The following is a 23,167-nucleotide window of genomic DNA, read 5'->3' as shown; positions in this document are numbered from 1 at the left end:
CGTATTTATAGGAGAGGAAAAATGCTATGGACCATGGATATACAAGCACATCTCATAGACATGTTCTTCATCCAAGTGGAGAATGTGTGGCTAATCTTACAACTGTGTTTATAAGACAAAGAATATATTGGGAGGTGTACAGGGTTGAAAGATTAAATGGTGGTTGTATGATGCTGGGAGAAGGAAATAGAAAGTTAAGAGCTAGATGGTTATTTACTTGACAGAACCCAGGGTCTGAACTGTGTTTAGAATGTTCTAAGAACAAATATATGAAGAATGAGCATCTTGCTCATGAGGTCACACTCTGCTAGTGTTTCTTCATGTTGTCAGTGTTCTTTTTTTTCTTTCTTCATTTAATTTTTATTTTTCCCCCAAATACAAGTAAAATTTTTCAACTTTTTTTTTAAATTTGATTTCTAAATTCTATCTCTCTCTCCCTCACTTCTCCCCTCCTTGAGAAGGCAAGCAATTTTATATAGATCATACATGCATAGTCATATAAAACATTTCCATATTAATCATGTTGTAAAAAGTGGACCAAAACCCCAAGAATAATAAAGTTTAAAAACATATACCTCAATCTGCATTCATATGTCATTAGTTCTTTCTCTGGAGATAGCATTTTTCATCATAAGTTCTTCAGAATTGTTTTGCATCATTCTATTGCTGAGAATAGCTAAGACATTCACAGTTGATCATAGTATAATATTGCTGTTACTGTTTAAGATGCTGTCTTGGTTTCTGTTCATTTCACTTTCAATCATGTGATGTTAGTCTTCCAAGATTTTTCTGAAAAGATCATGATTATAATTTATTATAGCACAAGAGCATTCCATCACAATTATATGCCAATATTGGTTCAGTCATATTCCAATTGATGGGTATTCCCTCAATTTCTAATTGTTTGCTACTACAAAAAAAAAGCTGCTTTAAGTGTTTTTGCCTAAATTTGTCCTTTTTCTTTTTCTTCAATCTCTCTGTGGTACAGATGTAGTATTAATAGTAGTAGTAGTAGTAGTAGTAGTAGTAGTAGTAGTAGTAGTAGTAGTAGTAGTAGTAGTAGTAGTATTGCTGGTTAAAGGGAATATACAGTTTTATAACCATTTGGGAATAGCTCCAAATTAATTTCTGGAATGGTTGGATCAGTTCACAGCACTACCAATAGTGCATTAGTGATCCAGTTTTTCTACATCCTCTCCAACATTTTTCATTTTCTTTTTCTGTCAAATTAGCCAAATTTCTAGGTGTTAGGTGGTACCTTGGGGTTAAGTTTGAATTTACCTAATCCATAGTGATTTGGAGCATTTTTATATGATTATAGATAGTTTTGATTTCTTCTTCTCAAAACTATCTGTTCATGTCTTTTAACCATTTATCAACTGAGGAATGACTTATATTCTTACAAATTTGACTCAGTTTTCTATATATTTAAGAAATAAAGCTTTTATTAGAGAAACTTCCTGTAAATTGCTCCTGCCCAGTTTTCTATTTCCCTTCTAATCCTGGCTGCATTGATTTTGTTTGTGCAAAGTCTTTTGACTGTGATATCATCAAAATTATCCATCTTATATCCCATAATGTTCTTTATCTCTTCTTTGATCATAAATTCTTCCTTAATCCATAAATCTGATGGGTAATGCATTCCATGATCCTCTAATTTGCATTTAATTGTTAATGTTCTTTCCATCCCATGTTTCACAGCCTAGGACCTGGTGCTGAGATGGAGTGGGATCCTCTTAGTTGTGGGTTTTTTTACAGTAACTAATAATGAAGTTAGCAATTTAAATTTTGCAAAATGCTTGGCCTATATTATCTTATTGATTTTTGCACAGATCTTTGCTGAGATGTCATTCTACCTAGAAGACAAGCTTATGGCCTTGATTCCATACAATAGATGCTTCATGTGTTTTGTCCCTTATTCCTTCTGTATAAGCTTTATAAGATTATTATTCATTCATGAAGAAACAAAGTGTGTGACATGAAATTTCAGAGACAAAGAAAAATTTCCACCTCATCCCAGCCCATGTCCCTTCCACTGGGGTACAGTAGAATAAGTCTTGGATTTAGAGTCAAGGGACCTGGTTTCAAAGACTTGCTGAGCTACTTATTCACTAGCTGTATGATCTTGGGCAGGTCACCTAGAGGAGGGAGTTGGATTAAAAAGCCTTCAAGGGTCCTTTCCAGTTATGAATATATAATCCTATGATCTAGAAATAAAAGGTGTAAAATGGGATTGTCTGGATAATTAGATTAGAAGATTAGATTAGAAGATTAACCCAGATGTGTAAACAACCAATACCATAACATAGGATGTAGAACACTAACATTAGAAAGATTCTTGGTACTTTATGAAGGCATGACAAAAAAGGAATTCCCTGAACTCCCAATTTTGCTTTGAGTCATCCCTGTTTATCTTCATCTGGGTCCAGACAGATAGAAGCTTTGATTTGAGATTTATTTTAATCCTAGATGGCCTCACCTGGGAATAGGTTAACAGGTGAAGTGCTCTTTAGAAATGCCCCAAAGCTGAGCTGAGACCAACCCAAAGAATCACAAACTTTTATAATTGGAAGGGACTTTTGAGATCATCTCTGTCCAGTCCAACCCCTTCCTCCATTTTTACAGAGGACAAAACTGAAATCCTGAGAAGGGAAGTGATTTGTTCACAGTCAAACATGACATTAATGACAGAGATAGAACTCAGGTCTGTTGACTCCTGGTCCAGGGTTCTTTCCATTCTATTACACAGCCTAGGACTTGTGGGATCCTCCTAGTGATTTATAATAATAACAACAGCAATAATTAAAATAACAAAACTGAGAATTTAAGTTTTTCAAAGTGCTCTGTGTATATTATCTCATTGATCTTTATAATAACTCTGAGCTCTTGTTATCTACATTATACAAATGAAAAAACTGAGGCAGAGAAATTTTAAATGACTTGTTCAAGGTCTCAAAACTAGTAAATACCTAAGGCAAGATTTGAATTCCAGTCTTCCTGGTCCTCAAGTCCATAATTCTATCCACTGCACAATCTACCTGCCTTTACTTTAGCTTTTCCCTCTCTCTTGCAGAGTTATGTCATGCCCAGACCAGTGGAGGGCTCCATGAGGATTCATAGAAGATGCCCCGGGTCTTGGCGCCTCTGGTGCTCCTTCTGGTATGGCTCATGACAGTCGCCAGCAGCCCTCATGCTCTGAGGATTGGTAAGCTTTATTCAAGTTTCTCTGGGGGACAAGGAAGAGGAGGGGTAAAGGGAAGGTGATCTGTGTTGTGAGCTAAGTGTGCAGAAGACTGCCACAGCATGGTCTTATCAGGAGGGAATATAAGACCAAAAACAAACAAATAAATAAATAAATAAAAGGCCAGTTGGTCTTTTATTTCTGCACACCTGTGAACAGCTCCTCTAAGGTATTCTTTGGTGATGTGTTAGATATTATTCAGAGTGAGTATGATGGGTCCTCCCCCTACCCTGATAGACCTCATCATCTAGGACAGATCTATATTAAGTTGCCAGCTACTCTGAGACTAGGGTCTGCTACTTTTATTCTTCTTTGCCCTGATGTGCTCAACTCAGGGTTTGGCATTTAAAGAACATCCAGCAAGGACGGTCCTATGAAAGACAGCATTGATTAGATAAAAGATGAGGAGAGCAAACTATTTCTACTTTGAAACTAGTCGGTAAAGGCATTGATGTATAAACTAAGGTTGGAAATGATGGATGAAGCCTCCTGTCTTTTGATGAGTCCAGGAAGGCTTTGGGGCAGGGGTGGCATTTTTAGAGATATCTGAATGATGTAGGAGAGAGAGCTTGATGGGTTTCAGTGGGAAAGATGGAAAGAGTATTTTTGCTTAAGGAAGGAGGGATGGTTGTGCGTGGTTGTGATGTCTCAGGTTCTAGTATTTCTCAACTGATTTCTAAAGGCAGACATGGCACAATTATCTGGGTCAGTGGAACCCCCACTGATGTTTACCCAGATGCACTTATCTCCCTTCCCTACTGTCTGGTGTCATTCAGATTAGGAGGGGTCAGGGCATGCAGGAGAATAAGATCCCTGGCACTGCTAGCCCAGCGTCACCAAGGAAGATGTGTCAGAAGCAACTGTGAAAAGAAACGGGACCTTCCTTTCTTTGTTCAATTGTTTTGTTGTGTTTGACTCTTCATGATCCTATGTGGAGTTTTCTTGGCAAAAATCCTGGAGTGGTTTGCCACATCCTTCTCCAGAGTATTAAAGCATAGGTTAAAAGATTTTCCCAGGGTCACACAGCTAGTGAGTGTCTGAGGCCAGATTTGAACTCAGTCTTCCTAACTCCAGGCACAGTGCTCTATTCACTGACCCATCTAGCTGCCTCTAAGTATTGATTCTCTGGAAATATGTGCCAACAGCTGCCCTGAGTAGAAAACTTGGACAAGTGACCTGTTTACTTCCTCTCTTGCCAATACGCTCCATATTCTTTTGCTGCCCTCTGGTTATAATTCCACGTGCTTACAAAAAATAATAAAATAGGAAAGAAATTAAATCATCTCATGGCTCCCCCCACCCTCTCTTCTTCACCATTCATTTCTACTGAAACTTCAAAACCTAATTTAATTCTGTTTAGCAGCAATGCAAAACGCTTCATATCCTTAAGATGCTTAATTTATAAGATGCCTACAGTTATTCAGCATTTGCTCTGAGGTTTTTCTCCCCCCGCCTCTAAATGAACGGATGAAGCGGTAACCCATCAATTTCTATTTGTCGCTAATGTGAAGCGGAAAGGGATTCAGCCACAAATTGCTGTGCTCAAGAGTCTTGACTTCCCTGATGCTTTGCCTTCCAGAAAGGAGGCAATAAGTGGGACCGACAGTTCTTTTACTGCTCTCACAGAGGACCCATCCCCTAGCCATTCTGTCTCCCTGGGTGGCATGTGGTCAACATTCCTTCAGCAGCCTTCTGTCCCTGACCTGGGATCAGAGGGTCTTCTGGGTAATGACACCAAAAGGGTCTACCCTGTTGGGACAGGGAGTCAATCTAGGAAGGCAAAATATCACAAACAAGGTTTCTATGGGAATTCCAGTTTTACTCTCTCCTTGACTATTTTGGGAGCCAAGAGCTTTTAAAAAAAAATACTTCTCCAGAGGGAGAGGCACTAATTACCCAGGTCCAGAGTGGAGCTGAGTGGAATTGTGGGGGCCAGCACAGAGGAGAAGTAGGTCAAGAAAACACATGTGGATGTGCTTAGCGGAAGGTAACATTCCACACAGATGGACCTGAATAACAATCAATGGCATCATCCTTTCTCTGGCTGCTAAGAGGATTGGGGAGAGGCTGACTCATTGCTCTTTTTCGAGTTATACTTTACACCCCCCACTACCCCCCCACATATTTTGTATTTTAAGAATGTCTGCCCTCCCCTCAGCTCCCATAATGGATGGTGGTCAAACTGAGGCTGGAGAAAAGGCCCAGAAAGTCCAGAGATAAATAACCATCCAGCTGAACTGTCCCCCTGATCACCTTGTTTTGTCTTCTCTTGAAAACATGGATGTTGGTAAAGAACTGGCAGTGACTATTACCCAGGCATGTGGTTGCTGTTTTTTCATTCATAAAAGGCATGTAGTAAAAGATACAGCCAAATAATTGATTTCTTTACCCCAGATCCAGGTTTTATAGTTTGGGGTAAGAGAGGAGAGTTTAATTTATGGCAAAAGAGTCATCCAAATAAATCCCCCAAGCTTCTACAAATACATCAGCTCCCTTCAGTGGCCTGTCTTCTTCATGTGCCCTTTGATTTCCTTCTGATATTCCTGTGCTCCCTGTGAGTGATAGTTTGGAACACCAAGAATCTGATAAAACACTCTCTTTCCCTAATGCCCTCCCATCACTTAAAGTGATTTTGGTTGGCAAAGTTCATCTAACTACCTGGCATGGCCCAGGTACAATAGAATGAAGGGCTTAGAGCCCTTCAAGTATGTAAAGGAAGGCTGTGTGTTTGTGTGTGTGTGTGTGTGTGTGTGTGTGCTGGTGGTGGCATAGGGTTGTCAGAGAAATGAATTGTAGTTGTAGCAGCATCACCAGCACCAGCAGCAGTAGTAGTGCTGGCAGTGGTAGTAACTAACACTTATAAAGCATTTTAAGGTTTGTAAAGTGTTTTACAAATATTATCTCATTGTGTCCTCACAGCAACCCTGGAAAAGAGGTGCTCTTGTTACCCCCATTTTACAGATAAGGAAACTGAGGTAGGCAGAGGTGAAGTGACTGGCTCAGGATTACACAGCTAGTAAGTATCTGAGGTGGAATTTAAATTCAGGTCAGTCAATTGACAAGTATGTGTTAAGCACCTACTATGTGCTATGTATTATGCTAAGCTCTACAGATACAAAGAAAGGCAAAATTGGTCAGGCTCTGTAGGAGCTCATGGGATAATGGGGGAGACAACATACAAATAACTATTTACAAACAAGATAAATACAGGATGAATTGGAAGTAGTCTTAGAGGGAAAGGACTAGGATTAGTGGGAATTTGGAAAGGCTTCTTGAAGAAGGTAAGACTTTAGCCAAACTTTGACAGAAACCAGGGAAACCAGGAGGTAAAGATGAGAGGGGAGAGAGATCCAGGCAAGGAGGACAACCCAGTAAAAATGCTAAGAGTTGGGAGATGCAGTATCTTGTTTGAGGAACACTAAGGAGGCAAATTTCACTAGATCATAGAATATGTGGAGGGAGTAAAATGTAAGCAGAATGAAAAGGTAGGAAAGGACCACCTAGGTTATGAAGGACTTTAAAAGTCATAAAGGATTTTATATTTGATCATAGAGATGATAGGGAGTGACTAGGTTTCATTGAATAGGGTGGGGCATCATATGGTTAGACCAGTGCATTAAGAAAATCACTTTGAGATAGGATAATGCTTAAGTTTGACCAGAATATATGGTTCATGAAAAGTACTAGTAGGAAATAAAACTGGAATTGATAGATGGGAACCATATCTTGGAGGGACTTAAATGCCAGGTTGAGGCATTTGCATTTTCTCCTAGAGGCAATAGGGAGCCATCTGGAACTTTTTGAGGAGGAGAGTGACATAGTGAAACTGATCAAAGATTCTTTTTGATGGTATGAAGGAAGGTTGGAAAGGAGACAGAGTGAGAAGCAAGAAGACCAATTAGGAAGCTATCACAGTAGCCTCTGGTAGTTTAGCTGAGAGGTGATGAGGGCATAAAGTGAGGTGATGACCATGTATGTCAGTAGGGAAAGGGAAATAGATTTGAGAGATGGTGTGGAGGTAGGACTGACACTGCTTGGCACCTTATTGGATGTGGTGGGTAAGAAAGAGTGAGAAAGTGAGGATTACTCCAAGATGTTAAATTTAAAAGGGATGGTGGTGTCCTTAATGGAAATAGAAAAATGTGGAGGAAGGACAAATTCAGCCAAAAGATGAGCTGTGTTTTGGCCATATCAAGTTTGGCTCTTGCTTTTATCAGGCCACTTTCTGGCTGTCTCCACAACATGCCAACTGCTCTTTAGCCATCATCCTTATCTCCCTTTCTCTCTTTATCCCCCAAGAATCTTGGACTCTGACCCTGGTATGCTGGATTCTGAGAGGCGAGCCTTTGTCTTATCCTCACCAAAATGAGGCCTCTATGACACCTTTTGGTAGTCTTCACAGCAGGCTCCAGTGTGCCAGCATTTACTCTTATCTACCTTCTCCAGTTCCTCTTCATGTGTGGTCTTTACTCCTTAAAATGTAAGCTCAAAGACTGTCTTGTTTGGCAGCATTTCAATCCATGGCATTTATCAGTGCCCGACACTTAGTAAGTATGTAATATTTTTTTTTCTTTTTAGATGCTCATCATGCCTGGAACAGCATTTCACTGAGACAAAAACGAGTATTAAATCAGCAAAAACAGTATTATCCCATTCTTTAATGAATACAATATCCTTTTACTAATTTGGCACTCAAGCTCTTCCAAATTCATGACATAGCTGGAGGATACTGTGTGATCCTAAAACTAAAATTTCCAGTAAAGGCCCAAATCTTTGTGCAGTACTAGTTGTTTTCCCTGCTGCTGTCTCCACATTTCCAGTCTGTAGCCCATCTCTCTCTGTATGACTCCTAGTTAGGATATCTTTTCTATGGCTTGGTTTGCTGGCTTGGTTTGCTTCCATGTGCCATAGCCTTCACTCATCCATTCCTGATCACTCCCACCTCCTTTTAAGTGAAAAATATAAAGAAGACAAGAAAGGCTCTGCTCAGTTTTGCTGGGAAGTCTTCCTCTTAGGCCCCTGTGAGTGAACAGTGCACCTCTTTCCTTCTCCTGGGGAAGAGAGTTGGGAAAGGAGCTAAACACAAACTGGCCTGGCAATGTACTCCAAGGAGCCACTGGCTCCATAAATAATGATAATAGCTTATAAGAATATAACACTTTATGGTTTACAAAGTGCTTTCCAGATTTCATAATATTTGAGTTTTACAACCCTATGAGATGGTAGTTTAAGCATTATTATCTCTATTTGAAGGAGAAGGAAACAGAAACTCCAGAGAGGTGCAGTTGAGGCTCAAATCCACATATTCTCACTCCAGATCTAGTGGACTTTTCAAAGAAGAGTACCTCAGGACTGAACATGGGAAAATGGCTTGATTTTTTATAAAGGGGAAGAAGGTTAATTATTCTGACAATAGGCTGATAAGCTTAATTTTGACTCCTGGAAAATTGTATAATCAATTATTAAAGAGATGACTTATAACACTTTAGAAAAGGAAGCAACAATCCCTATTAATTATCTGGATCATCAAGATCAAGTGATGCCAGACTAACCTCATTTTCTCCTTTGATAGGGTTATAAGACTGGTAGATGAGGGGAATTTAATAGACTTAGTATATCTTAATATGTTTCAGCAAATGTTTCAGCAAAACATTCAACAATGTCTTTCCCAATATCTTCATGGGCAAACTAGAGAAACATGGACTGGATGATAGTATAATTGGATGGATTTAGAAATGGTCAGATGACTAGACTCAAAGAATATCAAGGATCCACAACTCCTGATTGCAAATGTCCATTGTCTCTGCCAAGGTGGTGTTCAAAAGCATATAAAATGGTTCAGAAGATGTAAAGGATTAAATTGTTAACTCATTAACCTTTTCATCAACACTGTCAAGCCCTTTGAATGTCTGCTGGGCCTAATGAGTCTTTCAGGTTGGTATAGAGTTTATGGAATGAGGTTCATCCTTGGACCATACTTATTACATAAAAGACTCAAGGAACTCTCCTGAAATATACTCATCTTCTTTAAGTCTTATCTGACTGTCTGGTTCCTCCTGATTGCCCCAAAAGACCAAAGGATAATGGCTATTTGAATAATACTATCCTTAAATCCCAGGCCTGACTGCTTTTATTAGCTGGCTAAAGGAAACCTCAACTATGAGAGGTTAGTCTCAGCAAGGTTGATGCCTTTCTGCCCCATAAATCACTTGTCTATTGAATATATGGTTGGTATATTTTGTGGTTCTGAACATTAGTGGAATAAACGGGTCTTGATCATCATTGTTAGAAATATGGTGACTCATGGAAACCTGAAGGAAGGCCTCAATGGAGTCCTATGGTCTTGGTCTTTTTTTTTATTAAAAGTTAAAAACCAGTTATATGGATGGAGCCATAATTATCAAGTTCAAGATAAAGCAAAACTGTGAGAAGTAGCTAATATATTGAATATCAGGGTACAGAAGTATCTAGGCAGGCTAGAAATACATAAGATATGATAATTTAAATTTAATAAAGGTAAATGTAAAGTAAATTTGGGTTAAAAAATCAACCATAAAATTATATAGTGGGAAAAGCATAGTCAAACAAAAGCTAGTATGAAAAAGATCTTGGGAGTTTTAGTGAAATGCAAGTTAATATGAGTCTTTTAAAAAATAATATTTTATTCAATGAATAGAAATCTACTTTCTTTTATTGTTACTTCTCTCCTCCCCTTAAAAAAAAAACTTGTAAAAATATACGTAGTCAAGCAAAACAATTTTTGCATTGCCCAAGGCCAAAAAATGTCAATATAAATCAATCATATGACATGACAACTCCCAACACTAATGTTCTCTTAGGCTGTATTAAGTGAAGCAATAATTAGGATTGAAGGAATGATCATTCTGTAATATTCCATAATCAGACCATGCATGGAGTATTACATTTAGTTCCCGTTACTTTGATTTAGGAAGAAGAATGGCAAGATGAAGAGAATCCAGGAGAAGGTAAGCAGAATGGTTAGGAGATCAGAGAACATGCCATGAAAGGATCAATTAAATGATCCTTTCTAAATGATTAGTATAGATAAGAAAAACTTGGGATGAGGGGAAAATATGATAGCTTCCATAATTTTTAGTGATCTGATACAAAAGAAGGATTCAACGCATTTTACTTCACCCTCAAGGGCAAAATTATGCTTAGTGAGTAGAAGCTGTAGAAGGACAATTTTTGCCTCAGAAAAAGGAAAAATAATATTTAGAACTGACCAAATTGACTGTCTAATTTTCAAATGGATTCTCTATCAGTCTAATTCTTCAAGAGAAGTCTGAATAACTACTTCTTGGTTATGTTGTAGAGGATATTTCTATTCAGGTACAGGTTGGACCAGATGACCAAAGAGGTTCCTTTCCACCTATTATGTTGCATAATTCTATGACACAGCTGCTTCAGTGAACATATGCTATAGTACAAAGCCAAATTCAATATAAATTGGAATTGCTGCTAGATTTGAGCCACAAGCACTAAGGCAAATTTATATTTATTTGTATGTGTATGTGTGTATTTCATATACTTGTGTATTATGTTTCCAAAAGTATTCTTCTAGAGCTTTCCCCCATGGTTCTAAAAAATGGGATGTGAACAAAATTAGGTTTCATTAACTTGGATAAACAGACATACGTTCCACATTGATTTTAAAGGGACCCAGGCTTTGCTGGCTAGGAGTGTTTGGATAGCAAGATGATGTAGGCCAGCTGCTGGGCTTCCCAACAGCCCCTCTGTGCCTTGTTTGTGTGTGTTTCCTAAAATTGTACTGAATTATTGCTACCAATTTGTTTGTGGTGAGTAGAACTGGCCAGGCACGTTAAGTACACACTGATAGGGAAATGTAGCAAAAAGTAAAGAGCACAGTTTCATGCTGTTTGGATTTACTTCTGCATGCAATAGCCTTCTTGCCTAGGAAGTTAGCTCCTTGGGGAGCAGGTGCTTTGCTGGCTTCCTATATGGGAGCTACAGATGCTAGTTAAGAGTGGTTGAACATCCCTTCATTTTTTTTTCTTGTTCAGTACTACGGACAGTACCCACTGCTTTTCATTTCATTTCATTTTCATTCATCTAACCTACTCCCTCATAGATTATTTAATATTAGTCTGAAAGGGACCTTAAGACCATCTAGTTCAAATCTCTCCTTTTGAAAATGAGGAAACAGAGGAAAGCAAAATGATTTGTCAAGATCACAAAGTTTATTAATGTCAGAATCAAGACTAGACCTATCTTCTGATTCTTAGTCCTATGTTCTTTCCACTTTTGTCTTCTTTAGTGAGTCCTCTTTGAGGCCATCATGACAGTTATTTATTAAGCTCCAAGTCACCATATGGATCTCAGTTCCCCTCTTTCTTTCTCCTCACCTTGCTCTATTCCTGGTGAGAAAACTAAGGCAACCAAGCATGGACCGGTACCCCAAATTTAAAAGCAAATGAGGACAGAGATATTTAGGACTCCTTGTGCTACCTTTAGTAGTTCTTCCTCTGCCCACTGAAGAGCTAAATAGTGTCAGAATTCAAGGCTCCTTCTTGGCTTCTCTCCAATCAGGTGTTTTAAGGGCTTCTCCAAACTGATTAGTACTTGGAAACACTAAGAACAAGCTGAGCGGAGATGCACCACAAGCCATATTGCAATTACCTTCTGACATCCCTCTACCTCCTCCCTCTACTGTATCCTTATTGCATTTTGTCTCTGTTCTGATTCTTCCCATGAAACTTGCTTGCAGTTCTTTATTCCCACTGTAATATATGGCCAGTAAGGGGGGTCACACCCACCTATACTGGGGAACTGGAGAAAGGGAGAGAAAGAGTTGAGTTAATGAGAGGGGAAAGAGATTGGTCTTCCCCTTTCTTCTGCTTGGGAAAGGTAACACAGTTTTGTCTCCCTGAGGAACTGAATATGTCTCCTCAGAGAGTGGGTCTGGAAGGTAGAGGTTAACTTAGAGGCAAGAGCTTTAGTGAAATGACTTCCTTTCTTGGTCTCAGCTATTGTTGAGAGGCAGGATGGACTTTCTTGCCTCTGGATCCTTCCAGTACCCCCAACTGCCACTTCTTCCCCTTAAGACCCGAGGTTATGCCTCAGCCCAGGGGAAAAGATTGCTTTTTGGATTTAGCTATTGTATCCCTAGGGTTTGAGCTAACCCTCCTCTTTGGGGAGAGGTATAGTTCCCCCAAATCTTCAGTCCCTTTCCTCAGTGTCAGAAAGTAGGCAGATCTAATCTAAGTAGTAACACTTTATTTGGGATTACTCAGGGAAAGGAGAGATGAAGGTATTGGGTGAGTTCATAGCAGAAATCCCTATTGACTGGCAGACTGATCCCCCCAAAATCTCAGGGGTCCAGGTTCTCAGCCTCAACCCCTCTTCTAGACAGCTGCTGGTTTGTCCCTGTTCCTGATCTAATCTAATTAGAAAATGGAGTTCAAGACAAGTTGGGGAGAGAGAGGTGGAGAATAATCTTTGGAGAGAATTTTCTCAGTAGATGGCTTCTTTCAAAGTCCAGTGTACAATATCTGAGCTGAGTAAGAGATTTCAGGGGTTCACTAGGAAACAGTTGATGTCCAGAGGGAACTCTAGCCTCAGAGATCTTCTTCTCAAGCTCTCAGCTGGAGGAGTGAGTGAGCTGGCAGTTTTTGAGTTCTCACAGCTTCTGTTCTCTTACTGGAATCTTGTTTTTTTTTTCCTTTCTGCCCCTCCCCCACATTGGCTGTTCCTTGAACCATTGGATCTGATTTCTCTCTTTTGCAAATTCCTCTCTTACACTGCCAGCAAGAATTATGCTACCTGTGGTGCCCTTACTCCTTTGTGATGGCACAAGCCTTGGATTACCCTTCAGTCATATGGAATTCAGCTTCCCACAATCCTCTGGTATAGATGTTTTATCTCTCTCTTGTAATCCTTCTCATTAAGACTATTATTTTGAGCTATGTTCCTCCATCATCCTAGACCTTGAGAGGTCCACCCTTCATCTCAGCCTTAGCTACAAGATGAGATGCATCTTTCTATGACTTAAACTATCTTCCCTTGACTTCCATGTGAATAGAGCCTAATTGGATACATTACTTCTCCACTAAATCATGCCTTTTTTGCCATATTTGGAACCTGGCTTTAAAGCTTTCCCCAAGAATACTTCCATTACTGTTTACAACTGGTTTTGCACCAGAATCATCCCTCTTCCATCCCTAATTTATTCCAAAACCTAATACTGATGGTTTGTGGAGTCATGTCCTGAATCCAGAGTTAGTAATGACACTTTAAAATCTCTAATGATTAAAGAAGAATCTTCTCAGGTTTTAAAGGACTATGGGTATGGGGGTGCTATCCTTGGGTTTATGATTTCAGTGTCATAGAGATCACAGGATTTGTGGCTAGCAGTGATGACTTTATCTAACACACTTTTTACATATGAGAAATTTAGGCTAAGAAATATTTAGTGACTTGGGTGAAGTCACACTGGTTGCAAGTACCACAGGCAAATCTTGAACTCTATTCTCCCTGACTACTTCATTTCCTACCCTGACGTTGTTCTGTGAGGGATGCCCCTTTCTGAGTCTGAAGTAAACAGGTGATATGCCAGAAAGGACTGAAAGGAAGGGTTGCTGCTGCCGCTGCTTCCAAGAATGCTCATAAATTTCCCCCAATGGCAGGGATCTAACGACATGAGACTTTGAGCTTCCAGCTCACAGATGAAAGAACACGGATTTTCCCCAGGATGACAGTTAAGGAAAGCAAACAGCCCCAGGGGCTTTAACAAAAAGTCCCATTAAAGAAACATACCAAAAGGGAAACCAATATGAGCTTCCTTCTGAGCAGGACCTGGTTGGGCTTTATCCAGGCCCACAGCCAACTAGCCTTGCCCGTGGGAACTGGGGACTGGAGGTACAGGGACACTCCCAAGGACAATATTAATGAATTCTCTTTGCACTTCCTGGAGCTATGGGGGTTTCTATAATAAATCGAGCTTCATGTGAAAATGATAATTCTTTGTTAGTTTCCCCAATGAAGCCAATTTGGAAAGCCAAAGCTCTGGAAGAATTAAGATTGTTAAATGGAAATAAGTCTAGTCAGTGGAGATGAAATAGAGAGCAAATGATAGATATTATTTATGCATTGCCCCCATTGGAGTTCTCCTTTATTTAATAAACAATTTTTTCCAAACTGTCACAGGGATATTCTACCAGGCGGGATTAGCCCTGCAAGGGACTTCAAAGATTCATAGGCTATTGCTTCATTCTTCCTAGAAGGGAGTTGACTACCAGGCAGTCATTGTTTGAGTCTGTTTTGGATTATAAGATTTAAAGTTGGAAGAGACCTTAGAGAGTATCTATTTATTTCAACCCCTTCATTTTTTAGAAACTGAGCCCCAAATAGCCTGGTGGTTGGACTCCCTACCAGGAGTCTCCACTTTACTCAGCTGTCAAAATGATCTTCCTTAAGTGAAAGCATGATCATGTCACCCCTCTCTACTCAGTAAACTCCAGTGGATCCCTGTCATCTTCAGGATCAAACATAAAATCTTCTATTTGGCATTTAAAGTCCTTTATAACCTCTTCACTATCTTTCTAGTCTTCTTATGTTTTACACACTCTCACTCACCAGTACTCTGGGATTCAGTAATACTGGCCTTCTTACTGTTCCATGAACAAGATACTTCATTTTCTGACTCTAGGCATTTCTCTGGCTGGTTCCCATATTCTAAATGCTCTCCTTCCTCATTTCTTCCTTCTGACTCCCCGGTTTCCCTCATGTGCGAGACAAACATCTCACCCTCTGTGGAATATCTTTCCTTATCCTCCCTTTTGTTTATTATTTCCAATTTATCCTATATATAGCTGGCTTGTACTTTGTTGTTAGCATATTGTCTCTTTCATTAGACTGTAAACTCCTTGGGGGCAGGAACTGTCTTTTACTTTTCTTTGTATTCCCAGCTTTGAGTACAGTGCCTGGCATATAATAGATGCATAATAAATATTCAGTCACTAAGTTAATGATGGCTAGAAAAAGTAGATAAGAGATTTGAATCCACATCTTATGACTTTAAGGAGAAGTGCTCTTTTCACTGCAGCATGCTTGCTGACTCTTCTGGATACTGTCAAAGGTGATACTTTTCTCTCTGCTGGTTCTGTCACTGGGTTATCATGGAGAAAGGAAGGACCTTGAGTACATGAATGGGGGAGAGCAGGGAGTGATTTAGTAGGTATCAGTGATGGCATAGGACAGGACTAGCAACTTAATAATCAGAAAAGTCACTGAGAGAACATATTAACTACCAAACTGTGAAGGATGATCTTCATAGAACAGGTCAGGAAATGTTCCCAGATCATTCAGCTGGGAAGTATAATGGAAATGGTATAGTAGGAAGAACACTTGATTTGGAGTCAGAGAATACCAGTTCAAATCTAACCTTTAACATTTATTTCATCAGGGATCCTGGGCCAGTTTTCTCATCTGTAAAAATGAAAGGGTTGGATTACACAGATAACTTGAAATCTATGATCCCATGACTTGAGTACTAATCTTGGTTTTGCCATTGTTGCCTTTCATTAGAAACCTTTCTAGATCCTCCCATCCAAGCTTCTCCCTAAATTTATTAGCATTTAATTCTATGTATTTTGTATTTACAGGTATGTATGCATGTTGTTTTTCTCATAGAGTATATGGTCTTCCTTGATGTGTTCTTGCCTTGTTTCATTTTTGGATCCTCAGCACTGGAACAGTTCCTGGAATGTAGTAGGTATTTAGTAAATACCTTTTGATTAGAAAAGTCACTAAATGTCTTTGGAGCTGAGTTTCTTCCTCTGTAAAATGAGGAGGTTGGATTAGATGACCTTAACCAAAGGAGGAGAGAAAACTAGGAGCAAGTGATAGAGAAATCAATTTCAATGAAAAGGGACTTCTCCAAGGTTAGTGGGCTCCACCCTGCTCAGTGGAGAACTTCAGTCAATCAATAGGCATTTATTAATTGCCTACTATATTCTGGACATAGTGATAAGTGCTGAGGATACAAAAAGAGACAAAAGACGGTCCTTGCCTTCAAAGGAGCTCACAATCTAATGGTAGAAAAAATATACAATCATACATACACAAAACAAGATATATATGAGATAAACAGGAAATACTTAACAGAGGGAAGGTACTAGAATTAAGAGAGGGTAAAAAAGGCTTCATTAGAAGGTAGGATTTTAATTAGGACTTAAAGTAATCCAGGGAGCATAGTAGTCAGAGTACAGAAAAGAGCAACTTAGGCATGAGAACAGTCAGAGAATGCTAGGAGCCAAGAGATGGCACATCTTATCCATGGAATAGAAAAGAGGCCTGTATATCACTAGAATGAAAAGTATAATTGCAATAATCCAAGGGGTGAGGTGAAGAAGACCTGCACTAGGATGGTGGCAGTTCCAGAGGAGAGAAGGAAGCTTATGGTAGAGATGTTGCAGAGGTGAAACTGAAAAGTCTTGTTAACAACTTGGCTATGTGGGGTGGGAGATAGTATGAAATCCAGAATAACTCCTAGATTGGGAATCTGAGGAGCTTGGAGGATTGTATTGCCCTCTACCATAACAGGGAGTCAAGGTTTTAAGAGCAAAGGTAATGAGTTCCATTTTGGACATGTTGAGTTTAAGATGTCTACTGAACATGCAGTTCAAGATGTCTGAAAGGCAGTTGGAGATTCAAGACTGGAAGTCAGCAGAGAGGTTGGGGCAGGTGATGTAACTTCTTCAAGAAGAAACTTTATGCTCAGGTCCTAAGTAGATTCCATGCCCTGTTATTGTTGAATAATAGTGATGTGATAATTACAACAACTTCCATTTTTATAGCCCATTGCCATTTCGAAAGTCTTTTTCTTCACCATAACCATGTGATATGGGTTTTGTGAAGTTCAGTATGTTTTGTTTAATCCCCACTTTACATATGAGAAAATTAGGTTCAAGAAAGGGAAGGGACTTACTTGCTCATGGTCAAATAGCTAGTCAATGACAGAATCAGTTTTCAAACTCAGGTCTTCTCCCTCTGTGTCTGAAGCTCTTGGCCATACACTCATGACTTTTCTTCTGTTTTCTCTAAGATCTCTTTCAGACAGTCAATTAACAAGCATGTATAAATGCTTATCATGTACCAGACATCGTGCTAAGTGTTGATGATAAAAAGGAAGAAAAAATCCACCCCTGCCTCCAAGGAACTCACATTAAAAATGGGAGAAACAACATGCAAGCTAAACACATATAATATATAGCCAGAGTAAATGGGAGGTAATTTCAGTTGTAATATTGAGTCCTGGTTATTCCTGTTCTCTCTTCCTCCAAAGTGCCTAATGTTAGGTCCTGAGGCAGGGCTCTGGTAAAGAGAATTCATTAGGGCCATCCTGGGTTTCTCCAAGGTTATAGCTTTTGACTCTGGCCAGCAGAGGGCAGCAGTAGCTCAGTTGGGCAGCTGATGAAGTCAGTATTTGCAAATGAGATGTAAGGCATGCCATCAGAATGGGAGCTGTCCACAATGCACAGTGACAACCCTGCCACACACCAAGGAGTCCAGTAGAAAATAAAGAAACAAACAAATGAATGAATAAATAAATGGATAAATAAATACATGTCTCACAATGAAGGGTAAGAGCCAATCCAAGGAGCATATCAAGTCAACAAAATAGAATTGGCCCAAGTCAGATCTTGGAACGAAAGGGCAAGCTAGGGTTAGAGATAAGACAGTGTTGGCAAATGCAGACACATAGCCAGGCTGCAGTGATGGAAGCAAACTCTATACTATCAAGTCTCTGTTGGAAACTTTGGGGAGGACAGGTCATGTTGACCACCATGACACCTTTAAGTTCTTGAATGGCCAGAAGCCTGTGGGACTCAGGGCCTGATATGTTTTTTCATATGACCCACTGCATCTAAAAGACACCCCTTGAATAGAACCTTAGAATTTCAGTTTTGGAAAGTATCATAGATATAATTTTGTCCACCCCATTCATTTCACAGATGAGGAAACAGATTCATGAAGGTAAAGTGACTTGCCCATGGTCATACAACTAATAAATGAAAGAACCTTAGTTATAGACCAAATATTTTTACTATAATGCCAGAGCTCTTTATACTGTACTATGCAGCCTCTATAGGAATTTTGGGTTTCATGTGGAAACATTATATAGGAATGATTCTCATAGGAGGAAAAAGTGATTCACCATACCCAGAAGTCCATCCTATGAAAAAGAACCCCTTGTCTTTCCAAACTTCTCTTCATGCTTGTTACCAAACCCAAATGGTTGTGTCATTTCCATGCCATGATCCATTTTTCCATGACTATCATACAAAGTAAAAAATACAATTCAGAGAAGCTTCCATAAGGGCTTCTTGGACAGGATGGAATCACACACAGGTGGAAACACACAGGAATGTGAACAACTTGGCACCAAATAAAATTGTGCCTCATTGGGAGACATCACTGTAATGAGGCTATAGAAGGGAAAGTCTTTTATTAAATTGACTTTGTAACCTAACAAAGAGAAATATGATGAGGGAATATTGCTTGAATCTGCATCACATGGATAGTCTCTGGGACTGGCTTTGAAGACTATGATTATTTCTTACCATGAAGGGAGATAGGGAGGGGAGAAACTAAAGCCTGGAAAAAGAAACCTTTTTCCCATAACTATTAAGTCTTTTGTCTAAAAATAGTCTTTTGGTCTCTTTGTCCACTCCAATATTCTAAGAAAAGAAAGATAACACCACCACAATAACAGTTTCCATTTATAAAAACCTTTACGGCTACAAAGTACTTTATATACATTTTCCCATTTCATCCTAATTTATGCAAGTATGATTATATAACATCAAGGTTATAGATGGTTAAGCTAAGACCTACAGAGGTCATGAGACCTTCCAGCTAGTTAGTGGCAGAACCAGGATTCAAATCTAGGTCTTTTATCTACATAAGCAGTCTTCAAATAAGTTCCTCAGAATTCTAGGGTTCTGCTAGACAATTCCAAGGTTTTTGTGAGGACAAGGGCTGAAGTACCTGATAAGCACAGAGAGCAAACCCTACCACTTGGCTATGTGCTCCTTCCACCTGCGGTGTGGTCATCTAAGTAAAGGCAATAGACCTTTCTGCAAGTTGTCTCAGTTGCCTGCACATTAATGTATGTGCTCAGGCTATGTGGAAAAATCCTCTGAGATTGATGGCAATTGATTATGTGATCAAAAGTTGGCTTGGTCTATAAGCAATCATTGAATACATCCAATATTGTAGCACATCTCATCAAACATTTTCCTGCTTTGGCAGTGTGTGCACGTCCATTTGTGTGATTGTTATTTTTACTTTTCCTGTAAATATCTTCTCTTGTCTCCATTGTGGATAATTTGGTCAAGATCAGGAAGCTTAAAGAGACAGGGGAACAAAGGTGTTAATAATTAAGATTAATGATGACTGCCCTAAGAAAAGAGTAAGCTATTTGCGAGTAGAGACTGGCTTTGCACTTTGTCTTTGTAGCCCCAGGACCTATCCCAGTACCCTGCTTATAACAGGCATTTAATAAATGCTGGTTGAATTGAATTGAATGAACAAACATCCCAAAGCTAATTTGAAATGAAAATGTAATGATAGCTCTCTCCAATTTGGGTTTACTCTCACTGATCCTGCAGCACCCGGTGGGGTACATTACCGTGCCATGATTTCATTAGAAAGGTATTTACCAACAAGACACAGCAAATGTGTGAGAAAATTCCTTGAATTTTTTAAGGGAAAAATGATGAGCAGAAACAATCCCCCCCAAATCCCGTCTTATGTAAATAGAAGGGAGAATGAAAATTATCGTTCTCTAGGATTTTATCCAATCCAATATTGTTTCTAATTATAAAACACTTACAGGTAGCAAACAGCCATATCTTCCCCCACTAAGTTGTTTGTGATGTCATTAATTGTAGAAGAGAGTATCTGGAAAATATTTGATTAAAAAATTAGCCCTCCCTTATTTGGAGCCATTAGTAATAAGGTTTCTACCACCACCAAAATTTCTGAGTACTGTACCCTCCTGTTACTTGAAGAGGCAAACCAATAATAATAATAATAATAATAATAATAATAAACTATTGAGTTAATAACTTAAAAACGCATTGTATGATGGAAATAACATTGGACTTAGAGACAGTAGACTTTTGGGTTCTTCTAGTCCTGTCCTTAGTCAGTTTTAACATCATTTTCATAGCCCAGATACTGTGCTCTCAGCTCTCCCAACCTTTGACTTTCCCTAGAGCATGTGATTAAAGGAGAGTTTGGTTATATATTGTTTTGAATTTAAATGAATCATCAGCCCATAATATCATTTCATAAATATCAAGAGGCTTCAGAACCTATTTAGTCTAACCCTTATAGTTAATGAAAGAGAAAACTAAGGTCCACAGAGAAGAAACATGTCTCAGATCACATACTCTGGTCTTAAGTCCTAGAGGCAGGATTTGAATATAGCTCTTCTGACTTTTGTTTTGCCAAGAAAATCTCATATGGGTTCACAAAGAGTTAGACACAACGGAACAACTTCTGATTTCTAAGTCAGAGTTGTTTTGACTATTCCAAGAGAGGTTGGGTAGAATAATGGAAAGAAAAAACAACATTGGATTGGAATCAGGAAACATGGGGTTGCTTCTTGGTTCTGTTACTTGCTAACTGTGTGACCAAAGACAAATCATTTTATTTCTGAGTCTCATTTTCTTCCTGACTGTAAATTGGGACCAATAATACTTTGCACTATGTACTGAGAGGCATAGAATGTAGTTCATAGTATAGCAGATGGATAACAGTGGAGTCAGAATGACTTGGGTTCAAGTATACCTCTGACACATGGAGGCTCTATGATCATGGCAATAACCTCTAAGTACCCCCAGGCAACTAACCTAAGACTAAAACAGTTGATTCTATAATGGTAAAGGGGATTTTCTATATGGCAAGGCTTGACAAGAAGAAAATGGTCAGTTATTATGATTGCCTACCCCAAAGGTTTGGTGTGTGGAGGGGGATAATAATGACATTATTGTTAATACTTCCTCCCCAAAATCATCATCTTCTGTAACTAATCCCAGGGCTGACCACTCTATCCTTCCCCTAGTTAATTACTTGCTTAATTTGAGATGAAGAGAGAGATACAAAAGCAAATAATAGATTCTGAGTCTTATTCCTTAAGAGACACCAAAGACATTCCTCTATAAAGCCACTGATGTCCTTCCCATTCCTGAGTGGTTTTTCTCTTTCTAATACTTTAGAGAGGAAAATTAACTGAAAGACATTCCATGGGAGTCATGCAGACTGCACCTTTAAGCTAAAAATAAGTACCAAGCCTGTACAGCTCTAGAGGGACTGTCCAGCACTCAGACTTTATTTATAGTCACTTATTTATTAGATTCCAAATGATGTTTAACCAGGAATCATATGGCAGTGATCTTTGATTGCTTGTGTGGCTAATGGCTGAACATATATTATTATAGCTGTTTATTCAACTCTGTAAAATGTTCCTGGCACTTCATGCTCAGATACAGGCACTGGGCAGGGGAGAGGGGCTGGGAGAATTATTTATTGCTCTGGTGACCCAGAGAGACTGAGAAAGCCTAGTACTACTCCTCATTACCAGAATAGCATAGAATCAAGAGCTGGAAGGGACCACAGAGTTCATCCAAACCCTTCATCCTTTTTATCTAAGAGGAAATTAAGACTCAAGAAGGATAAGCAAGATGCCCAAGGTTATTTAGCTAGTAGGTGACAAAAGCTGGATTTGAATCTAGGGATATATCTTGGTACAATGGAAAGATGCTGGATTTAAAGCAAGAGGATAAAGGTTCAAAACCCTAGCTCTACCACACATAATTTCTCTGGGCCTCAGTTTGTTTGTCTGTAAAATGAAGGGTTTAAACTGGATGACCTATAAGGTCCCTCCAAGCATTAATATTAGGTTTTTGAACCATTAAACTCATCACCTTCCCCCCCCCTTGTGAACTTGGGCAAGCTCTATAGGACTCAGTTAATTGAGCTATAAAGTGAGAAGGTTGAACCAGATGGGCTCCCTTCTGATTTGAAATCTATGACTTCAAACTTAAGGCTCCCGTTCATTCATTCATTCATTCATTCATTCATTCATTCATTCATTCATTCATTCATTCATTCATTCATTCATTCTATTTGCCACTCTGTCTGCTGGCTTGATCAGGTGAGGGAAACTGTAATGAAATGACCCCAGGCTGTAGCAGTGCCCCTGAATTCCACTTTTTACATGCAGGTGCCTGTCTCCTATAATCAAGCTTTCTGCTGTGAGACATAATTGTTGATGGAGTAAGCAGAGCTCTCTTCCTACTCTTGTTGTTCAAGGGAAGAATGAATCCTTAAGAGTTTTCAGTATTTCTCCAGACTCTAGAATTGACTCTTAGAACTGACTTACTTCAGAGTGGGGCCACCTTGTGGTTTTTAAAAGCTCTCAGAGATATGGCTGAATTTTAGCCAGTCAATCAATATGGTCAAACAATAGCCAGAGCCTTATAATGTCATCAGGTTGTTCGTATTTTGTTACTGGTTGTTTAAGAAAACTCAGTTTGGTCAAAGACTGTCCTAATTTACCTCCTTTATGAGGGAAGGTTCAGTGAGATGGTGTCTGGAATTGGTATTGTCAGCTTCTACTTCCCTGGACTCAGCTTTCCATTGTCCCAATATTGAATGAAAAAATTGTTTATTAAGTATTTATTCTATGCCAAACACACTACTAAACACTGGGAATATAAATGCAAAAATGAAACAGAAACTATCCTCAGAGAGATTACTTTCTCTTACTGGAGTGGTGCTCAGGGAATGGAATGTCTGGTAGAGTCACTTGTGAATTGATGTCAATTAATGTACTCTTTCCACCTTTCCAGATGGGAATTCAAGACTTTTCCC

The 23,167-nt window shown here is 39.1% G+C and overlaps 1 protein-coding gene across 4 annotated transcripts in view; it reads left to right on the top strand.

Moving 5' to 3' along the window:
• GRIK4 (glutamate ionotropic receptor kainate type subunit 4) overlaps positions 1–23,167 on the top strand; it is a 787,563-nt gene that overhangs the window by 302,681 nt on the left and 461,715 nt on the right. For all 4 annotated transcript variants that reach the window (XM_056794213.1, XM_056794214.1, XM_056794211.1 and 1 more), the window contains one exon: positions 3,074–3,205. In XM_056794213.1, the coding sequence (XP_056650191.1) occupies positions 3,124–3,205 (82 nt within the window). In that variant the 5' untranslated portion in view covers positions 3,074–3,123. The remainder of the gene's footprint in view (positions 1–3,073; positions 3,206–23,167) is intronic.

The sequence above is a fragment of the Monodelphis domestica genome, chromosome 4, assembly GCF_027887165.1.
Source record: "Monodelphis domestica isolate mMonDom1 chromosome 4, mMonDom1.pri, whole genome shotgun sequence".
NCBI classification, from domain to species: Eukaryota; Metazoa; Chordata; class Mammalia; order Didelphimorphia; family Didelphidae; genus Monodelphis; species Monodelphis domestica.
This window is presented reverse-complemented; position numbering and strand designations above follow the sequence as displayed.